The sequence below is a fragment of the Bacillus rossius genome (genome assembly GCF_032445375.1).
Source record: "Bacillus rossius redtenbacheri isolate Brsri chromosome 4 unlocalized genomic scaffold, Brsri_v3 Brsri_v3_scf4_2, whole genome shotgun sequence".
Classification (NCBI taxonomy): Eukaryota; Metazoa; Arthropoda; class Insecta; order Phasmatodea; family Bacillidae; genus Bacillus; species Bacillus rossius.
Window position 1 is genome coordinate 9,652,442 of NW_026962011.1, and position 27,917 is coordinate 9,680,358.

Sequence of the window (27,917 nt, forward strand, 5' to 3'; positions counted from 1 at the left end):
CGAACTGGTGGTGGAAGGCGGTGACGCGCCGTCGCACGGGGTCCACCACGAGGTACGGCGTCCTTCCGCACCCTGCGACCACACGCCGCGTTCGTTTCCACCAGGCGGGTGCAGCACAGCACAGTCTACCGTTTAAATTAATTTCTCCTAAAGTGCAATATTTTGCTTGGTATTTTAGCGTTATATTTGCATTAAAATACGATTGTTATAAACATATTTTTGAAAATTTACTGGGCTACGACCCCCGGACTACCTGTTTGACACTATCAAATTCAAAGTCCTAGGTAAGTAAGTATCTTTTTTTGGGAGGGGGACTAATGTTAGTTCAAGAAGGGGGGAATGTGTCATCATAATTTAGGGGGGGGGGGATGGGCAGCACTGTTTTGACCACTAAGGGCGACACCGTCACCTCTACACGCAAGGCGATCAGCTTGTCTGCAGTCTATTTACATTTTAGTGTAATCACATATTATTTTACGGGATTAACAACAATGTAGCTATATTTTAGCTGCATAGCACTACACTTCAGTTATCAACTTGAACTGTAAAGCAATAATCCTCTTGAACGGATAACCTTAATTAATAAAGTATACAATGGATCTTCAAAGTGGAGGTTCAAAATTGTAACAAACATGGAGAAGAAAAACATGCAAAAAGTCTACCTTACAGTTGTCTCTACTTTCCTCCTGAGCGTTTTAATTTTCGTTACGCTCTTATCAGTTAGTCTCGACTTTTATACTAACGGGTGTGAAGTGCTTTCGCTTCAAAAATTTAGATTTTAAGTAAATAAACAAACCAATTTAAGTCTCGGAAAACAAACATATGAGGAACCGTTTTTACTAATGCGTTTGCTCCCAGTTTTATATCAAAATTAATGTTTTATACTGATTTTAACTAGGTTACTGATATATATGTCATATGACAACCATCATATTCTGTGACCCCTGTTTGTTTTATTTTTTCTACCTTATTCAATAAATACTTTTGTAACTCTTTTTATCTGCACTTTATAGATAGTACCTCAGATTGATTTTCTCTTATACGTCCACATCCTACAATGAAATAACATTAATTATCAATTCAGGGTTGGAAGAACGAGATAAGATTTTTTGAAGTCACAACTACATTCTCACCCCCTTACACCCAAAAAGGAACATATCCCCAAATGACATGCTCCCATGTAAGTAAAGGCAAATGTTAGCTTAGGTTATGAAATTAACCTCGTTTCGAATATAACACGTCATTACTAGATTATTGAATTCTTATACATACCAAAAAAATTACAGATAACTATCAAATAAGTAAAAAAGACAAAAAAAATCCTAAATACTTACATGTGCTAGAGGCGATATCACAGTACACCACAGGTCTTTCTAAGATAAGTGTTCGTCTGTAATCTTTTCACTCCTCTCGGAGCTAATTCAATTAGGAAAACTGAACCTGGTAACTTTTGGCCCTGCTCTCCCATACACTATAGATAATGAGAAACAAAATGCCCCATATTCTGCTGTCTACTGCTGCCAAGCAACTGGAGGAAACATCTCATTTACACAGGATCAGAGAATCTGAACAAACAGTTAACAGTCTTTAGCTTTCGTTACAGACTATCTAAAGAGCGCAACACAAAGTTGACATCAGGTTACATTTAAAACCGAACAGTCTACATCAGTTAAAGTTGCTTGACGAACGACAGAAAGAATATTTTAATGTAGATAGTATGTTTTCGTGTTTGATGCCATTCATGTTTACACTTAAGGCACCGCTTGCAGCTGAGTTCTTTGATCTTACACAACACCACAAGTAGCTACATAAGATTGTTGTAATTTCCACTCTCGATGGAGACTATACGAAGATGAGCTCGATGATCACCTGACAAGGTCCTTGTAGAGCATCTTGGTGGTGTCCAGGTAGGGCTGGATGTCGTCCTCGTACTGACACCACTGGCCTCCCAGACACAGGAACTGGAAGATCCTGAAGATGAACTCTTGGCGGAGAGTGTCTGGGATGATGTGGTATCTCTCACTTTCTGGGTCCAGCAGCACCTGCCAAACACGACAGATCCATTTTGGCTTATCCCCGCTTCGCTTCGTCAAGTCTGCCGGAGTCAACACGAATACGTGTTGTAACTATCACCAAATTTCAATTACAACTGCAGGTGCATTTTCTGGGGTTATTTCCCCCGAGATAAAGTCTTAGTAAAATAAATTAAATTTTTTCTTTTGGTATGCCCACCTTGTCCACAATTTAGGTTATATTATTTTTATTTTTACAAGATTTCTAATTTACTGTTTGCAAAACCTACCAGTTCGCATGTGATCAGAGGCGCCGAAATCGACAAGGAGCGATAATGGTGTTCCTTTTACCAATGTTGGAGCGAAGGTAGAGTGAGGTTATGTGTTTTGCTCCAACACATTTTCACAGACAAGATGTAAGATTATATTAAAGGTAGTGCTCCTTTGTAACTCAATTATTAAAATCATTATTAAAGAGGCTGAAAAAAACATTAAATTATGTTCAAGGACGAGATCAATAAAGTGATATGTTTTGAAATCGTAAGTTCACTTTTTAATTAGATGACTTTTATATAAAAATAACCACTTTATCTATGCATTTCATGTAGAAAGTTATATACCAAAAAAATATAGTCAATTAAAAAACATTATCGAGTGATTGTCAATAAATAATGCGTCGCTTTTGTGTCGTAATTCCACCCCACACTTGGAGCTGATTGGCTGAGAACAATTTCTCAATAATATTGATAGAGAGATTTTTTATAGGGTATGTCTCAGTTTAAAAAGTATAAGTGGTACAGGAAATGCTTGTTGTAACATTGACACCAACAAACTGACTTACGGAGCTACAGTAATAGCCATAGGCGACAAGGCTTTTCACATTTGAAATTGCAGGTGTTGTTACAGCTCACCTTGCACAACCCAAAATAAAATACTGTATTCAATGATATATTGCAATTATCTTCATAAATACCTATACATCCCTATTCCCCCCTCCCTCCTGCGTCTGTCCCTGTTACTGTGCATGAACTGAAGTGGCCAAACGTTGCCAAGACAATAGAAGGGGTTTTAGAGTTACGGTTGTTGTATTAAATCTAGCTAAATGGTGGTTGGTTCAGTGCATTACAGATGGCAGCAGAGGGTACAAGGAGCTTGGTTGTATTATGTAAACAAACATTTTAGGTTTCTTATGATATTGGTGGAGGTAAATTCAATAAATATAAAAATTAAAAAATAAATATAGATTTTTTTCTTTTATGTAAGAAGCTGTCCAATTTGCGTTTGCTGTAAAATGGTAAATGCGAAATATTTACTTGCTCGACATTGTAACACATTGCTTACAAGCAAAAGTAGGAAACTCAAATAAAAATAATACAGCTAAAGATAGTACAAAAGCCGTGCTGTATACAGGCACGCCAGTTGTCGACAACGCGAGCAGGTATAGTGCTGATCCCGTCAGGGCATAGCGTTCAGCAGTCTCCGATCCGTCAGCATTGCGAGTACCACTAGCCGAAACGTTTCTATTCATCTTGACCGCTAGTGTCTTAATGCATCAAAGCATCACAATCATGGATCCCATTACATGGTCCCCTAAATGTACATCCGAGAGATGGCCATTTGCATGCCACGCTGTCCACATCCCTGACTGTCAAAAGAGTTAAATATCGTGTCTAGAAAGAAGTTTGTTTTCCTTTCAATGAGTGTCAGCCACAGCACAAATTTAGTTAAATCCACGGATGACACCTGAGTAGGGCAGAAGTCTATTCCGTCTCTATGGATGCGGCCCTTCCGATGGTCCTTCAAACTCCAAAGCCTACCTCGAGCAAGAGGCTGCAGCTACCTACCCCCTCAAAACTAAGCACCCGTAACCCGAGGTTTTTCCGACTATATACTGTGCCCACAATGTATTTAAGGCAGTTTGACTCCGCCGTTCCAGAGGACACCAGACTGCTAGCCAACACTAAATCAGCTACGAATACTCTGGTGTTTAGCGTGCTGGATTTTTTGGCGAGGGTTGAATCCACCTTCACGAGTTTCCTAGAGCTGTAGGGAAATGAACACGTCATTTCATTGCAACTTGGAGGTGTTTGAGGAGGAGCTACGGCGAGAGGCTGAGGGAACCCATCCCAACATCACTGCCAATATGCCACTCCCTTTTATTTTATAACCATTTGGCTAACCTGCAGTTGACTCAGTGGAATCCCCATCCTAAGAGTATTACAAGTCACTTATCCAAGTCTCTTACATCTCTGGGGCTCCTCAGACAACCCAGAGAGCCTGTTATCTGGCCTAAGTTCAGGGCCGGCGCGTCCATATAGGCGAACTAGGCAACCGCCTAGGGCGCCAAGTAGCTGGGGGCGGCGCAGCACGACACATAACAGCTTATATAATATGTTTAACGGTTATTGAAACTAGATGAAAATGGATTTTTGTAACAGTTTGGAATGTTTATATTGTAATAAGTAATTATTTAATGTCCACGGTGACCTGTTTATGATTTGTAATAAGTAATAAAAAAAATAAAACACAAGCCTGCTTATATTTCATTGTTGACAAAATCTTAGGCTTACGTGATGTATTTTGAGGCAAGGCAAATTTTTTTGGGGTGTCGGGCCCGGGGGGGGGGGCATTAAGGTTTTTTCCTAGGGCGCCAATTTACCTTGCACCGGCCCTGCCTAAGTGCATCCAGGCTAGTGCCGGAGCTGCGTCGTAGCTCACCGCGTCCGCCCTTCAACAGGAAGGGGACCCCTCCGGGCGTGCTCTAAGCGATCATAGCTACGAACCGCTAGCCAACAGGTGTGACCCTCCAGTACCTCTCTGAGGTGGTCGGCCACGAGGAAGCCGTCGACCACGACTTGGGGGCAGCCCACGATCCTGCCGCCGGGGGAGACCACGCCGTTGCGCGGGTCCGTCAAGGGCTCGAACGCCGTCATGGACACGACGGAGCAAGGCACCGCCTCCACCTCTACCGTGCTGGCTGCAGAGCCTGGACAAGGAATCCAAGTGGTGCGTCCGATTAGAAGCAGCTTAACAGTGCATGCCACAGTGAAAGGTTCTATAGAAGATTAAGAGGTGCTGGACGTTTTCATTTACACATGTTTTGGATTTTGGTCGGGTACATTGTTCTTTAAAAGTTTAGCCCTACTACCAAGCGGAAAATACAGCAAATAGATTAAAGGAGGTGATAAAAGGTATCGTTTGAATGAATACCGAAATATGATCTTTACAAAATAAATTTTAAAAAATTTTAAATTTGAAAACTTGTATTTTAAAAACATTTATTTCTATTGGCAATAACGCATTGACATATGGACCTATAGTAGTAGCCACAGGCGACGTAGCTTCTCATACAATTGAATGTAAAGGTGTTGTTACTACTCATCTTCCACCGCCCAAAATAACAGACCTTTACAGTCTTCACTGATATATTGATAATATATCCCCCCCCCCTTTGTGGGCATCACTATTAGTGTTTAGTTACTTTACACTTACTAAGTGGCCAGAATTGTCGTGCTAATAGAAGAGGTAGGTAGAAACTTAGCTTTTAATTTCATTTACAGAGTTAGAGCAAATATATATTCCAGCATTGAAGAATGCTTGAATTATGATCTTTTTATGTCTTCAGAATAAATGGACTACGAGAGATCACAAGGTAGCTTACCAAAAATAACTAGGTACTATTGATGAAAATTTTTCTCCGTTGCTAGGTAACAGGAAACACCCATTTGAATTTGTATGAAAGTTATGTTTCGTTATTTATATTAAACATAAAAGAACCTTTCGTAAATAATACTTACCTATAGGATTCCAGTCAGTTGTAAAATTGAGAAGAGTACTCACAACGTTATCATCTTTGAAAAATGATGACACAAATTCCTGTTTTTGATAAGGCTTGAAGGATTCGTTGAAAACGTACGACTGCACTTTTAAGTGAATTTTAAGAGACTGCAAAGATGAAAACCTTTATTTTTTTATAAATATCATGCATATATGTAGAAAATACTAATAAAAAGTATTATTTCATTCTTCATTCTACTTAATTGATTATTCCCTGGAATCATTCTTTTTCTTTAACTATACCCATGACAAAAAAAAAGATACTTTCATGTTAATGACACTTTAAAGAAAGTAATCTTAATACTATCACATCTGTTTTGTTGCATTATTCAAGTGCTTTCAACTCTCCCAGAATCTGACAAGATCAACACCCTTCAAATACACACATTTTTCTACAAACAGTTACCGTCAAAAGTTAAGTACGATTACAAAATTTGTGCGAAAAGCTTGTACTTAAATACTTTGTTTTATCATTGTTCCTTTTAAATACATTTTTATTAAATTAAATCATTAAATTTTGTTTATCAGTTTGCAAGTTATGAAATTTGACAAGTGTAAAAAAATTAGAATTTTGGTTCATATTATTATACTGAATAATATGCTGACACAATAAATTGTCTGGAATCTTAGTGTTAAACATATTTTTTTTTTAAGTACTTCTTTCTGTGAATTGAAAATGAAAATTTAAACCCAGAAAAAAATATGACAACTTTTTTTGAAATTATATTTTGAAGTAAAGTTATCCTTAAATTTTCCAAAAAAAAAAAAAAAAAAAAAAAAATCCATTCTGACAACCAGCGGAACGGGCCCTCTTGAGCCGGAAAGAAATTAACAAACTGTGAAAACCCGGCCTCACTGGTTTAGTTTGTACGGAGAATACTTTTTTTAATTAGGGCAAATATAAGGCTAATTATTTTTATTTTGTTAATTTATACATTAAAAAAAGTGGATACAAATTCTTATTTGTTCCTTTCCAATGATATGGATATTTAATGCTATTTTTATTAAAATTTATGACACAAATATCAAAACACCTCCTTTATTTCAAACCTCTTTTTGCACTGTTTTTGCGATCAGCGAGTCATATAATGACTATTTCACGCAATATTGGTAAAATTACTCAAATTTACGGACAGACACTATAGATTTATATATTAGTAGAGATTATTTTAACTGGTTTCAATCCTGATCAACTTTTTTTTTTAATTGATGCATTGGAGTCATAATTTGTCTTATGGATCTGTATAAGGGTTAAATAGTTTTAGGGAAAAGAAATTTATTTTCGTTATCATAATATAAGTACCACATATGCATGTAGTAGTATAGAAAAGGGGCTACTGGGACAGGCGCCAGGCGCTGGAGCTGTGTGTACGGCAGTCATCTTGGATTGTGACGTCACGGCGGCCATATTGAATGACCTTGACCTTCAAAATTAGCCAAAATTGGTCAAAGTTGGCCAAAATTTACCAAAATTTGCCCAAAAGTCGCCAAAATTTTCCATTTTTTGAAAGAAAAAAAATTCGCCAAAAAATACCAAAAAATTCCACAATTCGAAAATTAGGATTTCGAAAAACCTCAAAAGTAATTATGCCTTAGAAAGAACACAAATTCCTAAAAGAGGCTTAAGCATCCGTGTCTACAGCCTCCGATATGCCTCTCACATCATCCAGGATTATGACCGTCTTCGTGGATTATGACGTCACTGTTGCAATTTCCGTTACGACCGCCATCTTGAAAATCTATATTAATTATCTGATTTTAATGATAAATATTCTAAGATTTATAAAAAAATTCAATTAATAAAATTTTTATAAAAATATTTTAAAAACATACACTTATGCCATGGAGCTCAGAGTCCTCGGTTCAAACCCAGCAAAAGCAAAAAAATTAAAAATTTAAGTCAGGTCCTTTCTCCATGGAAGCCACCGGCAGACTGACCTCCCACCATTTATGCCAAGATATATATCGTCATATAGTATAACGTCATGTCCGCCATCTTGAAAATCAGTAATTATTATCCTATTTATAATAAATTGCAAAATTTATAAAAAAATGAATTAATTAAAAGTTTATTATAATACTATTTAAAAACCACCATTTCACATATCGTTATGGTCGCCATCCTGGAATATATAAAAGTTGCATGTTTCGTTATGCCAGCTATCTTGGTTGATTATGTTGTCATGGTTATACTTTTCGCTACGCCCAACATATTGTATTGTACTTTTCGCTAAAGCCGCCATCATGAAAATCCGTAATTTTAATGCTAGAAATTCCGAAACAAATCCAAAAAATATTTTAAATATTGCTTACTTCAAATGTTAAGTTACTTAAACGATTTCGGCCCTCGATTCGATTCCCGACGAGAGTAAACCAGTAATTTATATATATATATATACACACGATTTACCGCGGGTTCGTAAAGGATAGCCCAATTAATAGATTTGTCTACACAATACACAGTTTTATTGATGGCCAGGGCCGTCGAGAGCTGGCTGGGGCCCAGGGGATACTAACAGTGGGGCCCCCTCCCATCACTGTTAAAAATAACTTATGTTATCAACAGTGAAAGGAAAAATTATTTCTCTTATTAAAAAAATACAACATGTAAAATAAGAAATGGCATGTACTTATGTTATTAAAAGTAAAAAAGATATTTTATACTAATATTAATAATTTTAATAAAAACATGGGGTACAAAATAAACTCTGTCAAAGTCTGATCAAGGAAGTCACTAATTCTACATAAATAATTTACATGAAAAATGGCATACAAATTAAAGTCGAACACAATGAGATAAGCATCAGAAACCCCACGAATTCCACATAATTAAATTACATAAAACTTTGAGTACAGTAAATTATACTCTAAAACTAGGCCACAGTAAGATAAGGGATTTTACAAATTTAACAATAATTTAAATGAAAGCCTGTAGTCTGCCACAGTCTGATCACATGTATTGCAAATTCCACATACTGTAATTAAATTACTTAAAAAATATGAGGTTTAAAATTTATACGGGGCCATAGATAACAGATGTTGAAAATTTAACATTAAAAATTGACATAGGACCTACATAAAAGTACACAGTACATTTAACAGCACTCTTATCACAGCCTGAAGACAGAGTTCCAAATTCAAAATTATTTTAATTGGGCTTTGCGAGCTTTGCGATTAGCAAATATCTCAATGACCTGATTAAAGTCTAATTTTTTAGCAAGTCTGCCTTCCACTGCTAATGTTCCTAGGTTGGTCAGACGGTCCTGGCACATTGTATAGATCGCAGTACATTCTTAATCCTAGACAGAGTACTGAAAGATCGTTCACCTTGTGCTACAGTCACTGGAAATGTGCAAAATAATCGCAGAGCAACAATAATGTTAGGAAATAAACTGTCCAGTTTCATCTCATGCAGTTCATTCAGCAAATCAATAAGTGGAAGAATTTTCTGTCCTAGATTGGGAAGATAAATTGCTTTGAGATGTAACAGTTCCTCACTTATGTCCACACTATATTTCTCATAAATTTGCGCTCCACATTCACGAACTTGATCCTGTTCTATCTCAGATGCTGAAAATGTTACAGAAATCTTTAGCTGCTTCAAAACGCTTCGTCAAATTTCCAATAACAGCATCCAACAGTACATTAAATACTTGCCAGTGAAAATGTTCTTCTGGATTTGCTTGTTCGGAAGCATCTGCAAAAAGACTTTCATCTGCAAACTGTTTCCTGCACCGTTTTATTTTTCATTGCTCCTTTGATAACTCTGGTAATATATTTAGACATTCTGCAACACATTTACATTCAGCCCAAATCGAATCCCAGCTATTTATTATGGCCGTAATGTTTTCAATCAAATGCTGTATATTTTATACTTCTACATCCAGTGTAACATCTCTTGCTTGCAAAACCAAACTGGTGTAATTTATAGAAGTCAGGACTTTAAACCAAATTGAACCCATTAAAATGCACTCGAAATTTTCCAGGTAGCTCTGGATACCATTTAAATCAGCTCGAACTTCCACAATAAGGTTCAAGTCAAGAGCTTGATCAATTGCCTTCTTGATTCCCGGTAAGTGTGATGCAAAAGGCTTAACACATTCAACTCTTGCAGACCAGTGAGTAGTAGACATGCTATGCAGAGAGCAGCCAGTATTTTCCTTCAGTATTTGCCATCTCTGAGGGCTTGCAGAAAAAACAGTGAACAACTTCTGTAACACCCCGAAAAATGTTATAACATCAACACAACTCTCGGCTGCATGAACTCCACACAAATTCAAGCTATGGCATGCATAAGGTGAGAAGATGGCAAGTGGATTTTCCTTCTTAATTTGAGCTTGAGCACCCTTGTACATGCCACTCATGATGCTGCCATTATCGTATCCTTGACCACGACATCACCAATGGGTATACGATGATGAGCTAATGTCTGAATTATTAGATCTGCAATGGAGGCACCAGTATTTTGGTTGAAATTGACGAAAGCTAAAAATCTCTCGAAGATGACATACTTGTTACTCTCATCACACAAGTAGACATAACGTATTATGAAGACTTTTTGTTCTATATGAGCTGAATCAGGTGTTGCATCGACTATGATAGAATAGTACTTCGCAGTTTCTCTCTGTTTTAAAATACAGCCTATAACATGGTTAGTGCAGCACTCAATGAATTCATTTTGAATTTCTACTGACAAATAATGCACCTGAAGTCGTCTATGCTCCATTTGAGATTCCTTTACTTTTTTTTTTAAATTTCTGCAAGTAATGGATCATAGTGACTTATCAACTCTAATATTCCCAAAAAGTTTCCATTTCTGGGATCGCCAATCAAATTACTTTCCCCACGAAAAGCCAAGCCACGTTCTTCAAGGAATATGATAACATCGAGAAACCTACAGAGTAATTATATCCAAACTTCAACTTGAGACTGAATATCGTGCAGTAGTAATTTGTTAACAGTAACTTCTTTACCCAGCTTCATTTCCAAACTGTGCCATTCTACATAGCAGCTTTTGTGATTGATGCTGCTTTCATGCTCTGGAAGTTTGTCATAAAGCCTCTTCCAGTTTTTGCAGGGTCCCCAACCAATGGAAGTCGACAGGACAGGACAGAACGACTTGATGGTGGCAACTTACTAAACAAACTGCAAGGAAAACAGAATAAAGCTTGTTTGGCATCACTCCATACAAGCCAGTCACGTGGCAAAACTTCTCCATTTTTCAATTTGCATTACAGAATATTTACAGGGAATGCATGGTCTCCTGCGTCAGTAAGCAGTGTCTTAGGGTTTGCTTTTGGCACTCGCCGAACAGCATCTTCAACATCATTTGAAGAGGGGTTTGTCTTAAGCAGACCAATATCAAAATCCAGCAGTTTACCCCCACGGATTGGGTCTTCTTTGTTTGTTTGATTTGAAGATGTGTTAGTGTTACCAATTTAATCTATCAAGATGTGGCCATCTGCAAAATCCTCCTGCGGTGCTGTTCTATGCATCAAATCATGAGAACTGCAGGGTACTTCTTTCTCCAAGTTACCACCATTTGTGTTAGCACTTGTTACAAGGTCGTCATGTGAACTCTCTGTGACACTGCTAAGAGCATTTTCAGTTTTATCAGAGCGTACAGTGGAGATAACGCTGCATGTCATGACTTTGTCATCTAACCCATGAGTAATATCATCAGTTTGATTGCTTCTATCATTAACTTTTTTCAAGTCTGATCTGTTGTCCTCCGATTTAGCTGTAACTACAAAGCCTGTAATATATCTCTGGCCACGACTAAAAATCTTGTCCCGAGCAGCCTTTTCAAGTTATACTTCTCATGCGACTTCCAACAAGGTTGCGTTAAACGTTTAACGCTCCTGGGGAGGGGGAATAGAAAGAGAGAGAGCGAGAGTGAATGCTATTGTAAGGAACTAAGTAGAGAGTAAGAAAAAAATTAAGATCCTGACAGTTGGTAGTATCGCCATATTTGTTCTTTTCTTTTCTGTGCCCCAGATTTATGATGGTATTCCATGATAGTTACCACTTAAAAAATAATCATACCTAAAAAAATACCAGTTAACTTAATGCTAATACAATTATCAGTTTTAACAGAATTTACTAGGTTGGTTATAGTAAAGGGTTAATTTTTTTTGCATCTATTTAAAACTTATATATTTATAGGATTGTGCGATTGTAACCTTTCCCCCACGAAACGAAAGCGAAAGGAAATTTATGAAGTTTCGCGAAAGTGAAACAAAAACGAAAGTTCTTGTTAGATGAATCCAGCCTTTATTTATTGACTGTACCTATACTATAAACATTTTAATACGCAGAGAAAAAGTGCGTAAAATATAAATAAAGTTGACCACTCTGTACATTTCAAAATTGTACATTCAGAAGTAAATATGTACTCTGCTGTTTGATAGCACAAATGAATCAGGTATTTTTTTTCAAATGTTACATGAATTTGTTACAATGCCACAAAGTTAGTGCAATACTATTTTTGTCAGCGTCTGACTGAATGAGTTATAATATACTACATTTTTTATAGCACTAACACACTCACACAGCGACCGATGATACATGCCTACATGTAAATTTAACTTCATTTTATATCTCTCTCTGCCAGGGGCGCAACAACTAAATTTCCAAAGGGGGGGGGGCAATAAACCTTTTTATAAAAAAATCATCGGTCTCCCCTATTGAAGCGGGGGGTCCGGGGGTCGTCCCCCGGGAAAATTTGTATTTCAAGGTGGAAAATGGTGCTATTTAAGCAGTTTTATTATCTAAAAATTGATTACACATCACTTTCTTTGCCCCTGTTTGCCCCCACTTCAAGGTTTCAGAGGGGGTTAAAATACCCTTGCCCCCCCCCCCCTGTTGTTGCACCCCTGCTCTCTGCACTGCAGTCTGCACACAGGGAATCGCTACACGCAACAAATATTAGGACTAGGCGCACGCGCAACAGGCTGTCCGCTCAAGAGCACACTGTGACGCCTTCTGTTATAAGCACCAGGTACTAGCAGTCCAGTTAGTCAAGTGTCGCTGGCTCGCTGCTTGCTAGACAGTACATAATTTACGTTTTTTTTTATGTCATGTAAGCGCTTTTTAAAACCATCACTACGGGAATAATATCCAATGACATAATATTGACATACTATGCTCGGGCCTCGGGCCCCCTGAAGGGAGTCGGGCCCCGGGGATTTTACCCCTGCTTCCCCCCCCCTCTCGACGGGCCTGTTGATGGCCACTACTTATGTCACTTACAATTAATCTTATAAAATTGCCAAATAATCAATTGCACTTAAAAATGTTGCTTCACCAGTCACTCGTTTCTTACAATCGACACACCTCACTGGGCCGCACCTCTGGAGCAACTCTCGCCGCAGCGCCCCTCGTGGATATCAGACGCGGGACTCCGTCGCCGCACTCCGCCGCCGCCGACACACTTGCCTTCGCCGAAATCCCACTCGACGCCTCGCTCGGAACTTCGCTCGGATATCCACCGCGCCCTTCTCCATATTGTCTGGACTGCACTCAGTTATTCCTTGCACCCTCTTCATGACTCCTTGTGTTCTCATTGTCTCTTCTCGGTCATTCTTTCCCTGTTCTTGGTCTTTCTTCATCTCTTCTTGGTCTTTCTTCGTTTTTTGACTCAATTTCATCTCTTCTCAGCTTTTCTTCAGCTCTTCTTTCATCTTCATGTCCTGGCTGTTCTCCTCTCCTTGGCTGATTTCCTCTTCGCTGTTCTCTTGTCTGTTCTCTTCGCTGTTCTCTTCTTGGCTGGTCTCGTCTTGGCAGGTATCCTCTTGGCAGATCTCCTCTTGGGAGGTCTCCTCTTGGTTGGTCTTCTCTTCGCTGATCTTCTCTTCGCTGGTCTTCTCTTTGCTGTTCTTCTCTTCGCTGTTCTTGTCTTCGCTGTTCTTCTCTTCACTGTTCTTCTCTTCGCTGTTCTTCTCATTGTGGTTCTCTTCGCTGTTCTCTTCTCTGCTGGTCTCCTCTTGGCTGTTCTCTTCTAGGCTTATCTTCACTTTGGTCTTCATTTCATTCTTCATTTCTTTATGGCCATTATTCATTTCATCCTGACCCTTCTTCATTTCCTCTATGCTATTATTTGACCCGCTCTTAGTTTCTTATGATGTTCCTTACTCTCATTATTTTCACTCTTCACTTCTTTCGCAGAGTTATACATACTGGTTCTCCATGCCCTCATGTCATTCACCATTTATTCCAGGAAAACCCTTATCTTCCTGAGATCTTCTACACTTAACTCTTCAGCAGCCATCTCTTTCTAAAGCATTTACTAATTAAACCACCTAAATAAATATTTATTTATATTACTCCTATTAATTATAAAAAACAGCCTAAGCTTCTAATTAAACAAACAATAACTCTATTACATTCAAAACTAATGCATACTACAGTATACTCAAAGTAACTCTGAAAAATTCCAAATTCACTAATGTTCTAAACACTATCTTTATTCTCAAAAAAACTAAATCCTATTTCTTAACTTTTATCCTTATAATTTTACTGAATCCTAAATCTATTAATTAGGGCTATCACACTTCTGACACCAAAATTTTACGATTTACCGCGGGTTCGTAAAGGATAGCCCAATTAATAGATTTTACTACACACTACACATTTTTATTTATGGCCACTACTTATGTCGCTTACAATTAATCTTATAAAATTGCCAAATAATCAATTGCACTTAAAAGTGTTGCTTCACCAGTCACTCGTTTCTTACAATCCACATACCTCGCTGGGCCGCACCTCTGGAGCAACTCTCGCTGCAGCGTCCCTCGGGTATCTCCGCCGCGGGACTCTGTCGTCGCACTCCGCCGCCGCCGACGCACTCGCCTTCGCCGAGATCCCACTCGACGCCTTGCTCGGAACTTCGCTTGGAACTCCGCCGCGCCCGCGACACTATAACCCGGAACTGAACTCTTCGACCTGGAACCTACGTCCAGGGACTTCGCCGCTCTATCGCACGGAAACTCCGCCGCGGGAAAACTCCCGACTCCACTGAACTCACTCACTCCCTGGCCTGGAACCTTCGTCCAAGGACTTCGCCACTGTGACATATATTTTGACTGAAAGGTATTCATCTGTTATAGCATCCTACATAACCTCAATGTGTGGCATTGGAAGTTACCCAAGGACACTTATAACATAAATGAAAGTTTCAGATATAAACAAGTAACACGATTTGTACCTCTCTTAGCCTTGTGGCCTTACCGAGGTTTAAATTTATCTTTATGTTTAATTTATTTCATCAGCCATATCATTATTGTCATGTTTTATAATTATTTAAAGGGAGAGTTAAAAGGTTGTCGGCTTGGAAATCCCCTGAGGTCCGCCGTGAGAGGAGCATCTGAGGGATACTCCACCCACAGCGGAGAGCGGTATTTAGCCCAGACAAAATATTGTCGAAAATTAATAATCTGTCTGGTTTCCAGCAGGGACCACGGGGAGGCTACCGCCCGGCGACCCAAGCCCCTCAGAAAGGTTAAGGGTATAAGGTATAGGTTATATATATATATATATATATATATTCCCCAAAAAACACCTAGAACCATACAAATACATTAATATACATAAAACATAGTTAATTATATAGGCTAAATATGAGATTAAGCAATTAAATATCTAATACAATTACACATGTTTTTAGTATTGCACAAGTTTTTTAGTTTTTCTAGTTAATTCACGCGGCAAAAATTCACAGGGGTCGAGTCTCTGCTGTTGCCTGTCATCTGTCGTTCGGTCGTCTGTCTTCATTCTTCCGTTTTCGTTCTTCAGTCTTCGTTTTTCTATCTGCAACTGTCTTCAAGCAATCGAGGAGTGACGAGAGTCGAAGTCTCTACTGTTGTTGGTCATTTACGATCGTCGGTCGCCTAATCGTTCTTCAAACTTCAGTTTCCGTTTTTTGTCTTCAATTTTCGGTTTTCAAGTTGTTTTCGAGCTGCCATTTTTATTGTTTTCACGCTCTAGGAGTGACAGGTCAGGAGCTATGCTGTTGTTGGTCATTTGCGATCGTCGGTCGTCTAGTCGTATGGTCTTCTGTCTTCATTCTTCCGTTTTCATTCTTCAGTCTTCGTTTTTCTATCTGCAACTGTCTTCAAGCAAGCAGGAGTAACGAGGGTCGAAGTCTCTGCTGTTGTTGGTCATCTACGATCGTCGGTCGCCTAATCGTTCTTCAAAACTTCAGTTTCCGTTTTTTGTCTTCAATTTTCGGTTTTCAAGTTGTCTTCGAGCTGCCATCTTTGTTGTTCTTACGCTCTAGGAGTGACAGGTCAGGAACTCTGCTTTTGTTGGTCATTTGCGATCGTCGGTCGTCTAGTCGTTCATCTTCATTCTTCAGTTTTCAGTGTTTAGTCTTTGTTTTTGTCATTGTCTACAAGCTATCTTCAAGCTTCCATCTATTGATTTTTATTCTTCAAGATCGTCGTTCATTGTTTTTATAGTATTATAAGTTGTTTTTATAAATTATTCTATATGTGGGTATATTTCGGTATTATATATTTCATGCTGAGATAATGGCCATGTTTCGTTATGAGTTTGTAGGTTGTGTTTCAGTTTATTTCTTTCACTTTCGAAAAATGGGCAATCATACAATATATTATATGTTTCTTGTTGAGCTTGTCCGCATTGACATGTTGTATCTATGTCCATGTTTAGTATGTTTTTGAAATAACATTTGATCTGACAGTGACCAGATAATAATGATATTACTTCTTTACTGAAGTAAATATTGCTATCATACCATTCTTGGAAATTTTTGATATGATTCTTAAGGTTATAATTGCCTTCATTATTAGTGTTCACTGTTTCGATCCACTCTCGTATGCTGGATTCTCTTAAAGAAAGTTTGAAATATTTCTCATCTAGCGGATGGTCATTGTTTCTTAGGAAGAAATATTTCCCTTCTTTCAATTCTGCTGTGTATTCTACGTTGTTAATGATCATTGGTTTGTTGTGTTTTAAATGGTATATCAAGTTTCTGTTTTTAATGGCGTATTCCAATGGAATTTCTTTATTTAACACTAATGTTGTCATATATGATGTTGTAGAGCACATTCCTGTTGTCTTGAGTAATATGTAGCGTTGATTTGATTTGATGGTCCTAGCTATATGTGTATGTTCCAGTCTATGTGAGAAGACTGATGCAGCATACAGGATGGTATTTTCATATAAAGTTTTGTAAATTGTCCGTTGTCTCTTCCTACTGTAGTTTTTAATATTCCAGATCTTCTGGCGCAGCTGGTGAAACATTTGTTTAGTTTTGTCTGTAATATACTTGACATGAGGTAGAAAACTAAGTTTGAAGTCCAAGAGGATACCCAAGTATTTAAATGTTTTTACAAATTTTATACTGTTATTGTTGTATTTTATATGAGGAGGTCTTTTGTAGAGGTCTCCTTTCACTTGCATGGCTACCGTTTTTGAGATTGAGATTTCAAGGTTATGTTTTGACATCCAGGTGTATGTATCAGAAAGAATCTTGTTTGAAATGAGTTCGAGCTCTGCTCTACTGTTTCCATGAAGTATTATTGCTATGTCGTCGGCAAATGCTATGGTTGAAGCTTTGTTATATTTTTGGTTTTCGTTAATATATTTGTTTATTACTATATTCCACATTGTTGGTCCAAGAACTGATCCTTGTGGGCAGCCTCTATCCATTTTTCTGTGGATATTTATACCGTTTTTCGTTATCTGTATGTTCCTATCACTAAGGTAGCTCCAAATTACTTTTTTCATTGTTGTAGTTAGATTTAATTTGTTGAATTCTTCTTTGATGAAGTCCCATCTTAAACTTGAAAATGCGTTACTGATGTCTAAGAAAAGTATTATGACATCTTTATCTTCAATATTTTTATTTATCTCTAGTAATTTGTTTATTGCTGTTTCTGTTGAAACTTTTTGTCGGAATCCAAATTGATGTTGGTGTAGATGATTCTGTATTGTATTGTTGATTCGTTTCAGTATTATTCTTTCGAATATTTTTCCAATTCAGATTTCAGATATGTCGGATCGTTTACATTTACTGTACTATGTTATTATGTATTAACCAAAGGATTAGTATAAATTAATATAAAGAAATAACATATTGCCATTTATAACCAAACATAATATGTTAAAAAGTATTAAGACATACCTATTGAAATAAACAACTGGAAAACAAAATAACACGCAAATATCAGATTGGTACTGGTTGTAATTATAGGCCTTTGTAAAAAAAAAAACAATGTAAAATAAACATCAACAAAACAATTAACATATTAACAAAATATTACTGAGTATTATATATTAAGTAACGAGCTCGTGAACAACTAGGTACGTACCAAGTATTTATTTTAGATTTAAGTAAAAACAGGTTAAGTTACTCAACAAATATTATTAAAAAATTAATTCATCAAACAAATATTAAATTATTGAAGTCTTCTTATAATTCTTTCTTCAGAATGAAAATTAATTTCCGGAAATGTTCCAAAGTGTAGAAATCAATATTATTTCGTTGATTCAAGTTCAATAGTAGAAACTTGCATGATGATCACGTAGAAGTTGAAAACTGTTATATAACCTTAAAATAATAATAATAATAATAAAATGAAATTTCTGGCCTTTGTTTTGAAGAGGTCAATTCCCAAAAATGAATTTAGATTCCTGGAACACCAAAGCCAGGATGAGGCCCATGACTCGAACCGCTATGGAATGAAACCACAAAAATATTAACCTCCATACATAAAAAATAATTATCATGGGATACACCTTTCCCACAGACGAAACATATACTCACCCAAAACGGCGGTAACAGATAGGTTGTTACATTTTAAGATGGTTTTGACATCCGCACCAAAAGACTACATGCCTAATGGACGAAAAGAAATTGAAAAAGGGCAAGGTAAGTCTTTTTCGTTTGGCACGACAGAAATCATAGAATTTACAATAAGTAGAGGGTATACAAACAAAACAAAAATATTCATAGAACCAGTATTGTAGTAGTGTTTTCCTTGCACTTTTGATTATAATAGAAACAAACACATTTAAGACATTATTAATTAAATAACTACACAAAACTTTAACATTAAGATAATGGAAATATGTAAAGATAAATAAATATTAAATACAATCTTTGCATAAAAATATTAAAATTTATTTAACATGAAAGATTAAAAAAAAAGAAATGTGAATTAGTTAATTACTCATAAAATCACGAGTGCCATACCTAGAAATGGCACATCACTCTGCCGCACCCGCAGCACTATCGTCCCGGAAGCTCAGTCGCGGGAAGGCTCCCGCCTGAACTCTCTCTCTGAACACTCCTGCTCAGGCCGACGTCCTCTTTTTATATATCAGTCGCCATTTCTGGAACTCACGAGCGCGGCTGGGGCCAGTCGCGTCATTCCGTGCCGACACAATGGCAGAAATCTCTCGAAACATCTGTCGGCGGCTCGCGTAACTCCGCAGCTGTCAGGTTTCGGATGTCAAACTAACAGCGCCACGTGGGGAGCTGAGGGCTGGAGGGAGGGGAAGCGGCGACCCGGGTGCGCACTGCACATCTCATGTTACTGCGGCATGTGATGCAGCCCAGCTAGCTTTGCACCTGCGCGTGACGAGACCTTGCTCACGTTCGTAACAATATTTAAAAATTCTCAATAAAAAGTAATAAAAACATCTTATGCCACACCCGACATTTTGAATTATGACACCACTGTATCAATTATCGTTACGGACGCCATCTTGAAAATATTTATTTTTTATCCGATTATAATGAAAAAAGTTCAAAATTCTCAAAAAAATAATTTATTAATCTACTGATTGATTAGACAGATTCCCGTCCTTGGTTAGAAACCAGTAAGAGCAAAAAATAAAAAAAAACAGATCCTTCCTCCACAGAAGCCACCTAGACTGACTTCCCACCACCAATACCAAGGTATATGTCGTCAGCTGATATGATATTATGTCTGCAATCTTGTCTTAGTCTGCTGGAGGCCATCATCTTGTTTTCGTTTGCTAGAGTGTGCTGACGCCAGTTTAGTGTAATTTTCTGTTCACCATACCTTTGACATCGACTGTTGGCATTGCATTTTGACCTTGACCTTGAACTTTGACCTTAAAATTTGACCTTGACCTGGAAATTTGACCTTGACATTTGACCTTGAAATTTGTCCTTGACTTTGACTTTGAACTTGACCTTGAAATTTGACTTTGACCTTGACGACCATCATGGAAATTACATTTTGTGTTCAGTACATGCTACCATGAGATACCACCTGTACAGAACATTGCCACCATTTCGTTTTCGTCTGCTGGAGGACACCATATTGTGTGTGTACTCGTCTTATAGAGTGCATTACCATCGTGCTAATTTTATTCTAACCCGCTATAGTTCAGTTATCATTTATTATTACTGAGGTGCCCGCCATCTTGAAATTTGGGCACCATCTTGGAATCGTATAATTATTTAGTTAGATATTCGGGAAAAAATCCAAAATTCATCAAAAAATTAACTCATTAAAGTAATGATTGATTCGAAACTTGGTTTGATCCCTGGACGATATAAAATTCATTTAATATAACATAAATTTAGAATAATAGTGACATGTTCGAGAAATAAAACACCGCAATTTATTTTACAAACGTAATATTTATTACTTAATTTCTATTCTACTATATGATCACCCTACGAAGATTAGCAATCTTATAAACATTCAGGTCTACATAGGCGTGATGTGACTAATTCTTAGCTCCAATCGGGTTATACTAGACAGAGACCAGCCATAACTTATACTTACATAGTACTTCTCTTCTTGATAGAGTTTCTGGACACCGTGTTTAACTGTTTGCTTCACATCGTCAGAACTTTAAATTACTGCAGCCGATGTCTTGAATACACACTTATTCACTTTGTCATCGAAAAGATATGGTTTGCCATATACACAGTCCAGCCACAAGTTATATTTTAAAGGACCGTTTGTTGCTATGTCATCAGTTATCTGATTGATTATGTTCTGCCTGATATCCTCAAGAAAATTACAAATGTATTTTGACTCACTAATCGTATTTAGATAGTCTTTCAATGTTTCACGAAACGCAGACTGCGCCAAGTAGAAGCCATTATCATTTACATGTAATGCACCGAACACTGTCTTGTGTTTAGTTTCATGTTCAGGCGTCATAGCAGTCGGTTGCTGCTTATCTGTTTTTTTCGCTTGTACGCTCATGAGTCTTCAACCTAAACTGTGGAGTCGTAATTTCTGCGGGTAGTTAAACAGTATGCACACGGACTTCACCTTTACATTTTTTTTTGCATGTCGACGCCAATTATCAATTCGAGTAAACTATTCATGACACTCATCGCAGCGAAACTTCATGCGAGAATGATTCTTCGTACATTTAATCCTCTCATGTCTTCGTACATCATTGGAAAATGCAAACGACATATCACAGTAGCTGCAAGGATACCGCGGTAATGAAGACGAGCCTTTCAGACCCGATCCAGATACTGACGTTGCAGTTGTACAATTTCCCGGCATATTCTTACTAACATCAATGCAACATTGTTGTATAGAAACCTTTACTTTCTGGCGCACAGCAGGACCTTTGCATATCTACATGTGCGTTTTCATATTATCATGTCTTGCAAATTGCTTGCGACATTTCTCACAGCCAAACATTTTGCGAGGAGGATTCTTAGCACATTCTCTCTTCCCGTGTCGACGAGCAACACTGATGTTTGAGAAAATCTTGTCACAGTAACGGTACCAATGTTCGTTAGTTGTTGAAGAATCACCATCCATTGAAGTCTCTATCGAGGGTGAAACAGCGTTCGCCGAGGTTTCCTGTGCAGTCAGCACTAAAGTCATTAAGGTCTCTTCTGCGGTTGGTACCACGACTGTTGAAGTCTCCTCTAGTGTTCATGTCAGGGTTCCCGTAGTGGATGGTACAAGCTCCATCGAGTTCGACGTTAAAGACGGTAAAGATGCCATCGAGTTCACAAGAACAAGTAATTACGTGACTAATGCACCAGGTGAAACAAACTAGGTGATCCTTACACCACCGACGTCAGTAACAAACTGAGTGACCTGCTGTCTAGGACTCGCTTATATACACGTACCCGATGGAATAATATGCTAGTCAAATCAAGAACCATATACTATAATACATGATTTAAAACAACGTTAAAAATAGGACATATGATCGAAAAAATTCTATGCGGTGTGATACGTTCTCGTCTCAGTAATTCGATCTCACCAATGAACGCCAGGCTCCAAAAGCTCCAAATCGCACCATCAGGTCCATATACATTTGGCTCCAATGCTCCAATTGCCCACCAGCTTCAAGTCGTTTCTCTCACCGCCGCTTCCCGCCTCGCCGAGAGGTCTGCCGCGAGCGCGAGACAAGAGAGCGGAGGTAAGACTCACAGGTGTGATAGCGAGGCACGCAGATTCACTTAACTATATTTTATAGAATTAACTCAACGGGTGATGGCGTTGACAATTGTAATAGTTAGTAGTAAATTGAAGTGGAACTGAAGTTAATGTCGAGACCTTATTTTATAAACCCTTATTACCTTCAAGCCCCATTAGAGATATAAGATAATAAGGCTTTCCTTAGGAGAGAACTCATCATAACACCCTGGACAAAGTCAAGCATGTCAACAAGATTGAAAGAAAATTTAATTTGCAGAATCACAAATGGTAGATTGACAATGGACAGGAATAACTCAATGAAAAATCGTACATGCGAGGATATATCATTACTTGATACGTTGTAACTCTATTACCAAGTGAGATGGTGCAAAAGAACAATTTAGAAATTGCTTTGGAAAGACCTAGATTCAGATTCCCATCTATATGTGATGAATTTGTTTTTTTTCTATTGTTTACCAAATTCACTCTAGGCGAATGCTGATATGAATACTTTTCAAAGAAAATTTAAGCATGTGAAAAATATGCTTCCTCTTTGTTTATTTACACATTCTTTAGTGTTTCAGTACTTTAATTGCTTCGTTCCTTACTTGTTTGAGCATAGCACATGTTGCTATACCCTTGTTTATACCATGGTCACAGTTGTTCCGATACCAAAGGCTCAAGGGAACTCTATGTGTGGTTTGTTAAAACACATTACATAATGGTGTGTTTAGAAAGGTTTTAGAGAAAGTTTTTACAGTGTTTATAATTTGATATAGAAAATTAATTTAATTTTTTCATTTAATTTATGGTGCATATCTTATTTTTTCCCCAACTATTGATAATGCATGCACAGGTAAGGCTAAGGATATTAAGTGCCTCAAAAATTGGTATGTGTTTAGTTTTTATTTATACTGTATTCCTGTTTCTTTAATTGTGTATTCTTTATATGTATATTACTGTACGATTTTTCTGTGATTTAACCGTTGTTAACTGCAGCCCTAGACAATCATAAAATTGCTTTATACCGAATAAGATGAAATTTTGATTAGTGCAGTTAGCAAAATTGTATATATTTTAAAAACATTTATATTTTTTTGTAATTCTAACAACACAAAAAAAGAAAGGCTTTTTGTTTGTTTAAATTCCATCTGAATAATGGAAAACTCAAATGTCATGAAGGGCTATACATATAGGATAATTGTGTTGTTTCGTAGGAAATTTTTAATGAGAGTGGCTTTTCCATGGAAAAAAAAATTCCGCAAATGGTATGTTTGAGAAGCTACATTAAAAGTACTGTAAAATAAAGGCGGGTGGTTTAGTAAAGTTAGCTATATTTAAAAACTGTAAAAATATGCACTTAGGTAAGCCAAATTAAAATTTGAGAATGCAGTTCCACAGGAAAATCCAGGAATATTACCTTCGAAAATTACAATATTTTAATTGTAGTTGAAAAAATAATTAAACTTAATTCCTAAAATATACATTTAGCTATTACAACAACATTTTATGTTCATTGGTTTATACATGACTTTCCATATAAAGAAACATATTGATCATAATTGTCGGTATTAGAAAATGAACAGAAGATGACATAGATAGTAATATCAACATAGAAATATTATTTCAGTACAATGACGCAAACAAATCTTTAGGAATTCATCAATGTTTTTTATCACAAGGTTTAGTTAGTTCCTAACAATTTAAGTGAAATATATAATTTTTTAATAAGCAAAAAATGTATTTTTTTTCCTTAAGAGAAAAGAAATTGAAGTCAATAATTAATTAAGGCATTTTTAAAATTGAAAGTTAAAAACATTCAAATTCAGCCATGACTGTGAGGTAGTTGTGGTTAGATTTAAACATGTGTTGGTGCCATCAAATGTGCTACATTTAAAATACAGTAAAATTATTATCAAGTAAGATTTTAAGTGTTATAAATGTAATTGAAATCCTAACAAACCTACTGAGTTATTATAAAAGTTATTCCTCAGGAACTAGATTTAAATATATGTAGGCGCTTATCACAAAAAATTAGGGTTAGTTAGATTAGGATACATTCATTACATACTGTAAAATGTTTTAAAAGTTAGATTTTAATTAATGCCCATCCTTGTCTTCAATGACCTACCCAGTATAAAGTATCTTAAAATCCAACAGAAAGACATTTAACAATAAAAAATATTACCTGTCGCAATCCAGCTTTAACAATTCGCCGATACTTTAAAGTGATATCTTGATGCTACCTATTGGCCATTTGCTTTTACAAAAATTAAAATTCAACTCTTATCTTCTTATCAAAACATATACATTGTAAATAAGGATATTACACAGGGTTGCCAATGCCAACATCAAATTGCAAATAACATTTAACTTAAAATTGCCCTTTTAATTACAAAAATATTCGACCTTAGAGCAACGTATACCTACCAGTAGAAGGAAAAATGTCTGTACCAATGTGCAGTAGCTAACTTGCAGCAAATAACGGTACCCACTATAAATTGTTTCATTCAATTTAACAATCAAAATCGAGGAAGTTTACATAGAAAAAAGCAATGAGAAACGGATATTTATTTTCATAGAAACAATAACATAGCTCAACAAAACCATTGAATTATTAATGGTGGCGCTCAATTTCACATAGAAATATGGGGTTTGGGCGAGAAACATTCTCATGCGTGGTTTGCACAAAACTAGAGATAAGTATATTTTTAAATTTCTATTTTTTTTCCTTTCAAATTTATGGCCGATTTCGCCACCTTTGTTTAAGATTTGCCATTGACCGTTATCTCGGGTTCGAGTCCCCCGTGCTTTATGGTGTATTTTTCCGGGAGGGCGCCAGGTTAGCTCGTACGTCTAACCAATGGGGTGGGTCGATCGGCCCCAGCGTGCTTCCCTAGACTCGGTGGCTGTATCTTAAGGGTGGTATTAACTGCTAGTAGACAATGGTGACACTCCCTGTTCAGCATAAGGTGGTTGGTGCCTAACTACACATGTAATACACGCACTGGAACTGAATACGTGTGGTACACGTATTTATTAACGGACATATTTGGGTACACGATATTGCACGACACTACTCTTGGTTGATAATTTGGACATAATTGATACACGATATAACACGACACTACTCTTGATAAATTATGATTGTCTCTCCCTAAGGCAGTCCGTTAGAGGGGGAAGTTTGTTGGTTGTCCTGGAGTCGGCCAGGTCCGTAAAGTGACTGACCTGAAGGCGGCCCTGTGGCCCGTGGCCTTAAGGCTGGAATTACGACGGCCGGGTTAAGTCCTGCACCATAAAATCGACCCGGGGTCGCGTGGGGAATTGACTTTACAAAGGACTTGGTTCATGACTATATTTACCAGAGTGAAGAATAGGTGAGTTACTAAATTGAAGGTTCCCCACGGAACGAACTTACGAACACATCCACTCCGGGCCGCGAGCTGATCTGGACTGCCGGTGGTGGCTGTCACCCGGCCGGTGGGTGAGGGGGGGGGGGGGACAGTTCCGCCGCGCGCCAAACCACGAGTGAAGAAAATTAATTACCGTTATTCGGTTTTTAATTGAAAACTTACTTGTTGATTGTACATGACCCTTGTTTGAATATTAATGCTGACATCATATGTACTATGAAATATTGATTAAAGCTTTACTTTAAGAAATTAAACAAATATTATTTAAAACGATGAGTCAACTTAAAGACTACTGACTAGTTGGTAAAAAACCACTGGTTATGTTTATGTTTGTGGGTTTGTTCTGGATATTGCTTCAGCACCTTGTTTCTTACTTAAATTAAGGCTCTAGGCCGCGATGAGAATTAAGGGCGTTCATTAAACACTGTGCCCGGAGGGGGCTAACACTCGTGCTCTAAGACGCACATTTATATCACGTGTTAATTTAAGGGGATGGCTTGATGAGCTTTATCCGTGAATTATTATCGGTTGTTTGCATCAGGTGCAGTTCCGTGACAAAATTTATACACTGGTAGTACTTGATTATCTACTCCGCGTTTGACCCGGGTTGAGTTTGCGAGGTGTGCGTTCCACCAGCGGGAGCCAATACTGGCGGGCCGAGGCCGGGCTAATGGCCTCCGGTCGGTGTCAGATCTCCAGACACTTTCTAGAAATAATGGAAACCACAGCGTTTGGCGCTCCTAGCGAAAGTTGTTAAAAACTAAGTATTTATAAGATTTGTTATGGTTATGAAATTCCTTAATATTAAAACATAAGAGTATATTTGGGTAAATATATGTGAAGAACTATTTTTAATACTCCAATGTGTCTCTTTAATAAATCAATCATTACATCATGAAAAATAATGTACGATAATTTGGCCTATTTTATATTGTGTGTGTGTTTTCTCTCAGCTAGTACCGTGAGTTAAATCTGCATTGAAATCAGTTAGAATGAACTGATCATGGTTCAGATACACGACAAAACTGGCTATAATAATTACCGAGTTCAAAGGAATGTGAAATCGTTATATTCCTTACCAAAAACTGACATGCATAAAATATTCACTAAGCAAATCAAAATTAATCCACCTCTTCTATATTCAACAAAAAAATCCAGAAATAATTCAGATTCACCCTCATAAAAACTTTAAAAAAGGAGTACAATTAGTATCAACTAACTAAGAAGAAAAAAACATAAAGTTAAAGTAAAACAAAAAAAAACTTTTCAACCAAAAAAATTAAAAAATTAAAAAAAATCATTAATAAGTAATTACCATTCAAAATAATACAATAATTCACTCTATAAAATTTTCCCTTCAAAATTATCAAAGAATTTGAAATGCATGTTCATCATATAAACATTTAATAATTATTAGGAGCTGTACACAAAATTTAAAAATAAAAATAGTTTTTTATGAGTCATTGCTTCCATTAAGTATTATGTCTGCATAATGCTTTTTTATTATAATTCCTTAACATGCTTATGACAATAATATTTCTCCTATTCATAAGTATTTACGTAATTTCCGTCCACTATTCTAAACAAAGTTCTATTAAACACTCGCAGGGAAGTGCTAGTGTCCTTGGTATCTACGTTCCTCCATGCTAAACAGGCCTAGTGTTCAGTATTGATTTACATGGTATTTTATTTTACTGCTAAATGGCTAATCTTCTCTTAAATGAAATATTACTGCCACGGCACTTTTGGCACACGCGCCGGGCACCCCAGGGTACCGCGGCCCTTAAAGGTATGCCTCAGTGCGTGACTTATCAGAGGTGCGGGGGGAAGGATGTCATCCTCTCGGAGTCACGCACGCTCGATGCCAGCTCATTAGCGGGTCCGCGGACAGCATCCGGCCCAGGTTGGGGGGGGGGGGGAGTCCTTGGCAGGATCCGCCCCACGAGGCACGCGAGCAGCGCCCAGCCCGCTGTACAGCCAGAACACTGCCTCAGTCATGGGGGTGGACTGGAGAGCGTGGTGCGTCGCCTTGCTGCTCGCCTGTCTCTGGGCTCTCGGGGTCAGTACCTGCGCGGCGCAGCTGGACATCGGCACGGCTGGCAATTTAGTAGTAGGCAGGGGCGTGCGTTCTTCGTGAAAAAAAATAAAATTCGCTCATTAGGCTGCAATAACTCACAAGAGATGTAATTGGCGGTCGTGTGCCCCGGATGGCCATTATTCGTGTGCTGACAGTAGACATGCACCTGAAA

At 37.5% G+C, this 27,917-nt stretch overlaps 2 protein-coding genes across 2 annotated transcripts in view; one reads left to right on the forward strand and one right to left on the reverse strand.

Annotated features, from left to right (window-relative positions):
• Positions 1–1,865: 1,865 nt before the first annotated feature.
• LOC134542301 (cilia- and flagella-associated protein 300-like) lies at positions 1,866–27,666 on the reverse strand. The gene is made up of 3 exons (XM_063386449.1): positions 27,612–27,666; positions 4,826–4,998; positions 1,866–2,042 (listed from the first exon to the last, which is right to left on the reverse strand). The coding sequence occupies exons 1-3, from the start codon at positions 27,664–27,666 to the stop codon at positions 1,866–1,868; spliced, it is 405 nt and encodes a 134-aa protein (XP_063242519.1).
• The window catches only part of LOC134542333 (uncharacterized), a 29,751-nt gene continuing 29,489 nt past the window's right edge, over positions 27,656–27,917 (forward strand). Inside the window, exon 1 of the mRNA XM_063386482.1 lies at positions 27,656–27,727. Within this exon, the coding sequence (XP_063242552.1) occupies positions 27,665–27,727 (63 nt within the window). The 5' untranslated portion in view covers positions 27,656–27,664. The remainder of the gene's footprint in view (positions 27,728–27,917) is intronic.

Excerpts from the sequence above, each read along its gene's own strand:
- LOC134542301 (XM_063386449.1), bottom strand. The coding sequence starts at position 27,666 with ATGACTGAGGCAGTGTTCTGGCTGTACAGCGGGCTGGGCGCTGCTCGC. Across the intron at positions 4,999-27,611 it reads GGGCGCTGCTCGCGTGCCTC|GCTCTGCAGCCAGCACGGTA; the intron begins GTGGGGCGGATC and ends TTCCTTGTCCAG. Across the intron at positions 2,043-4,825 it reads TGGCCGACCACCTCAGAGAG|GTGCTGCTGGACCCAGAAAG; the intron begins GTACTGGAGGGT and ends CGTGTTTGGCAG.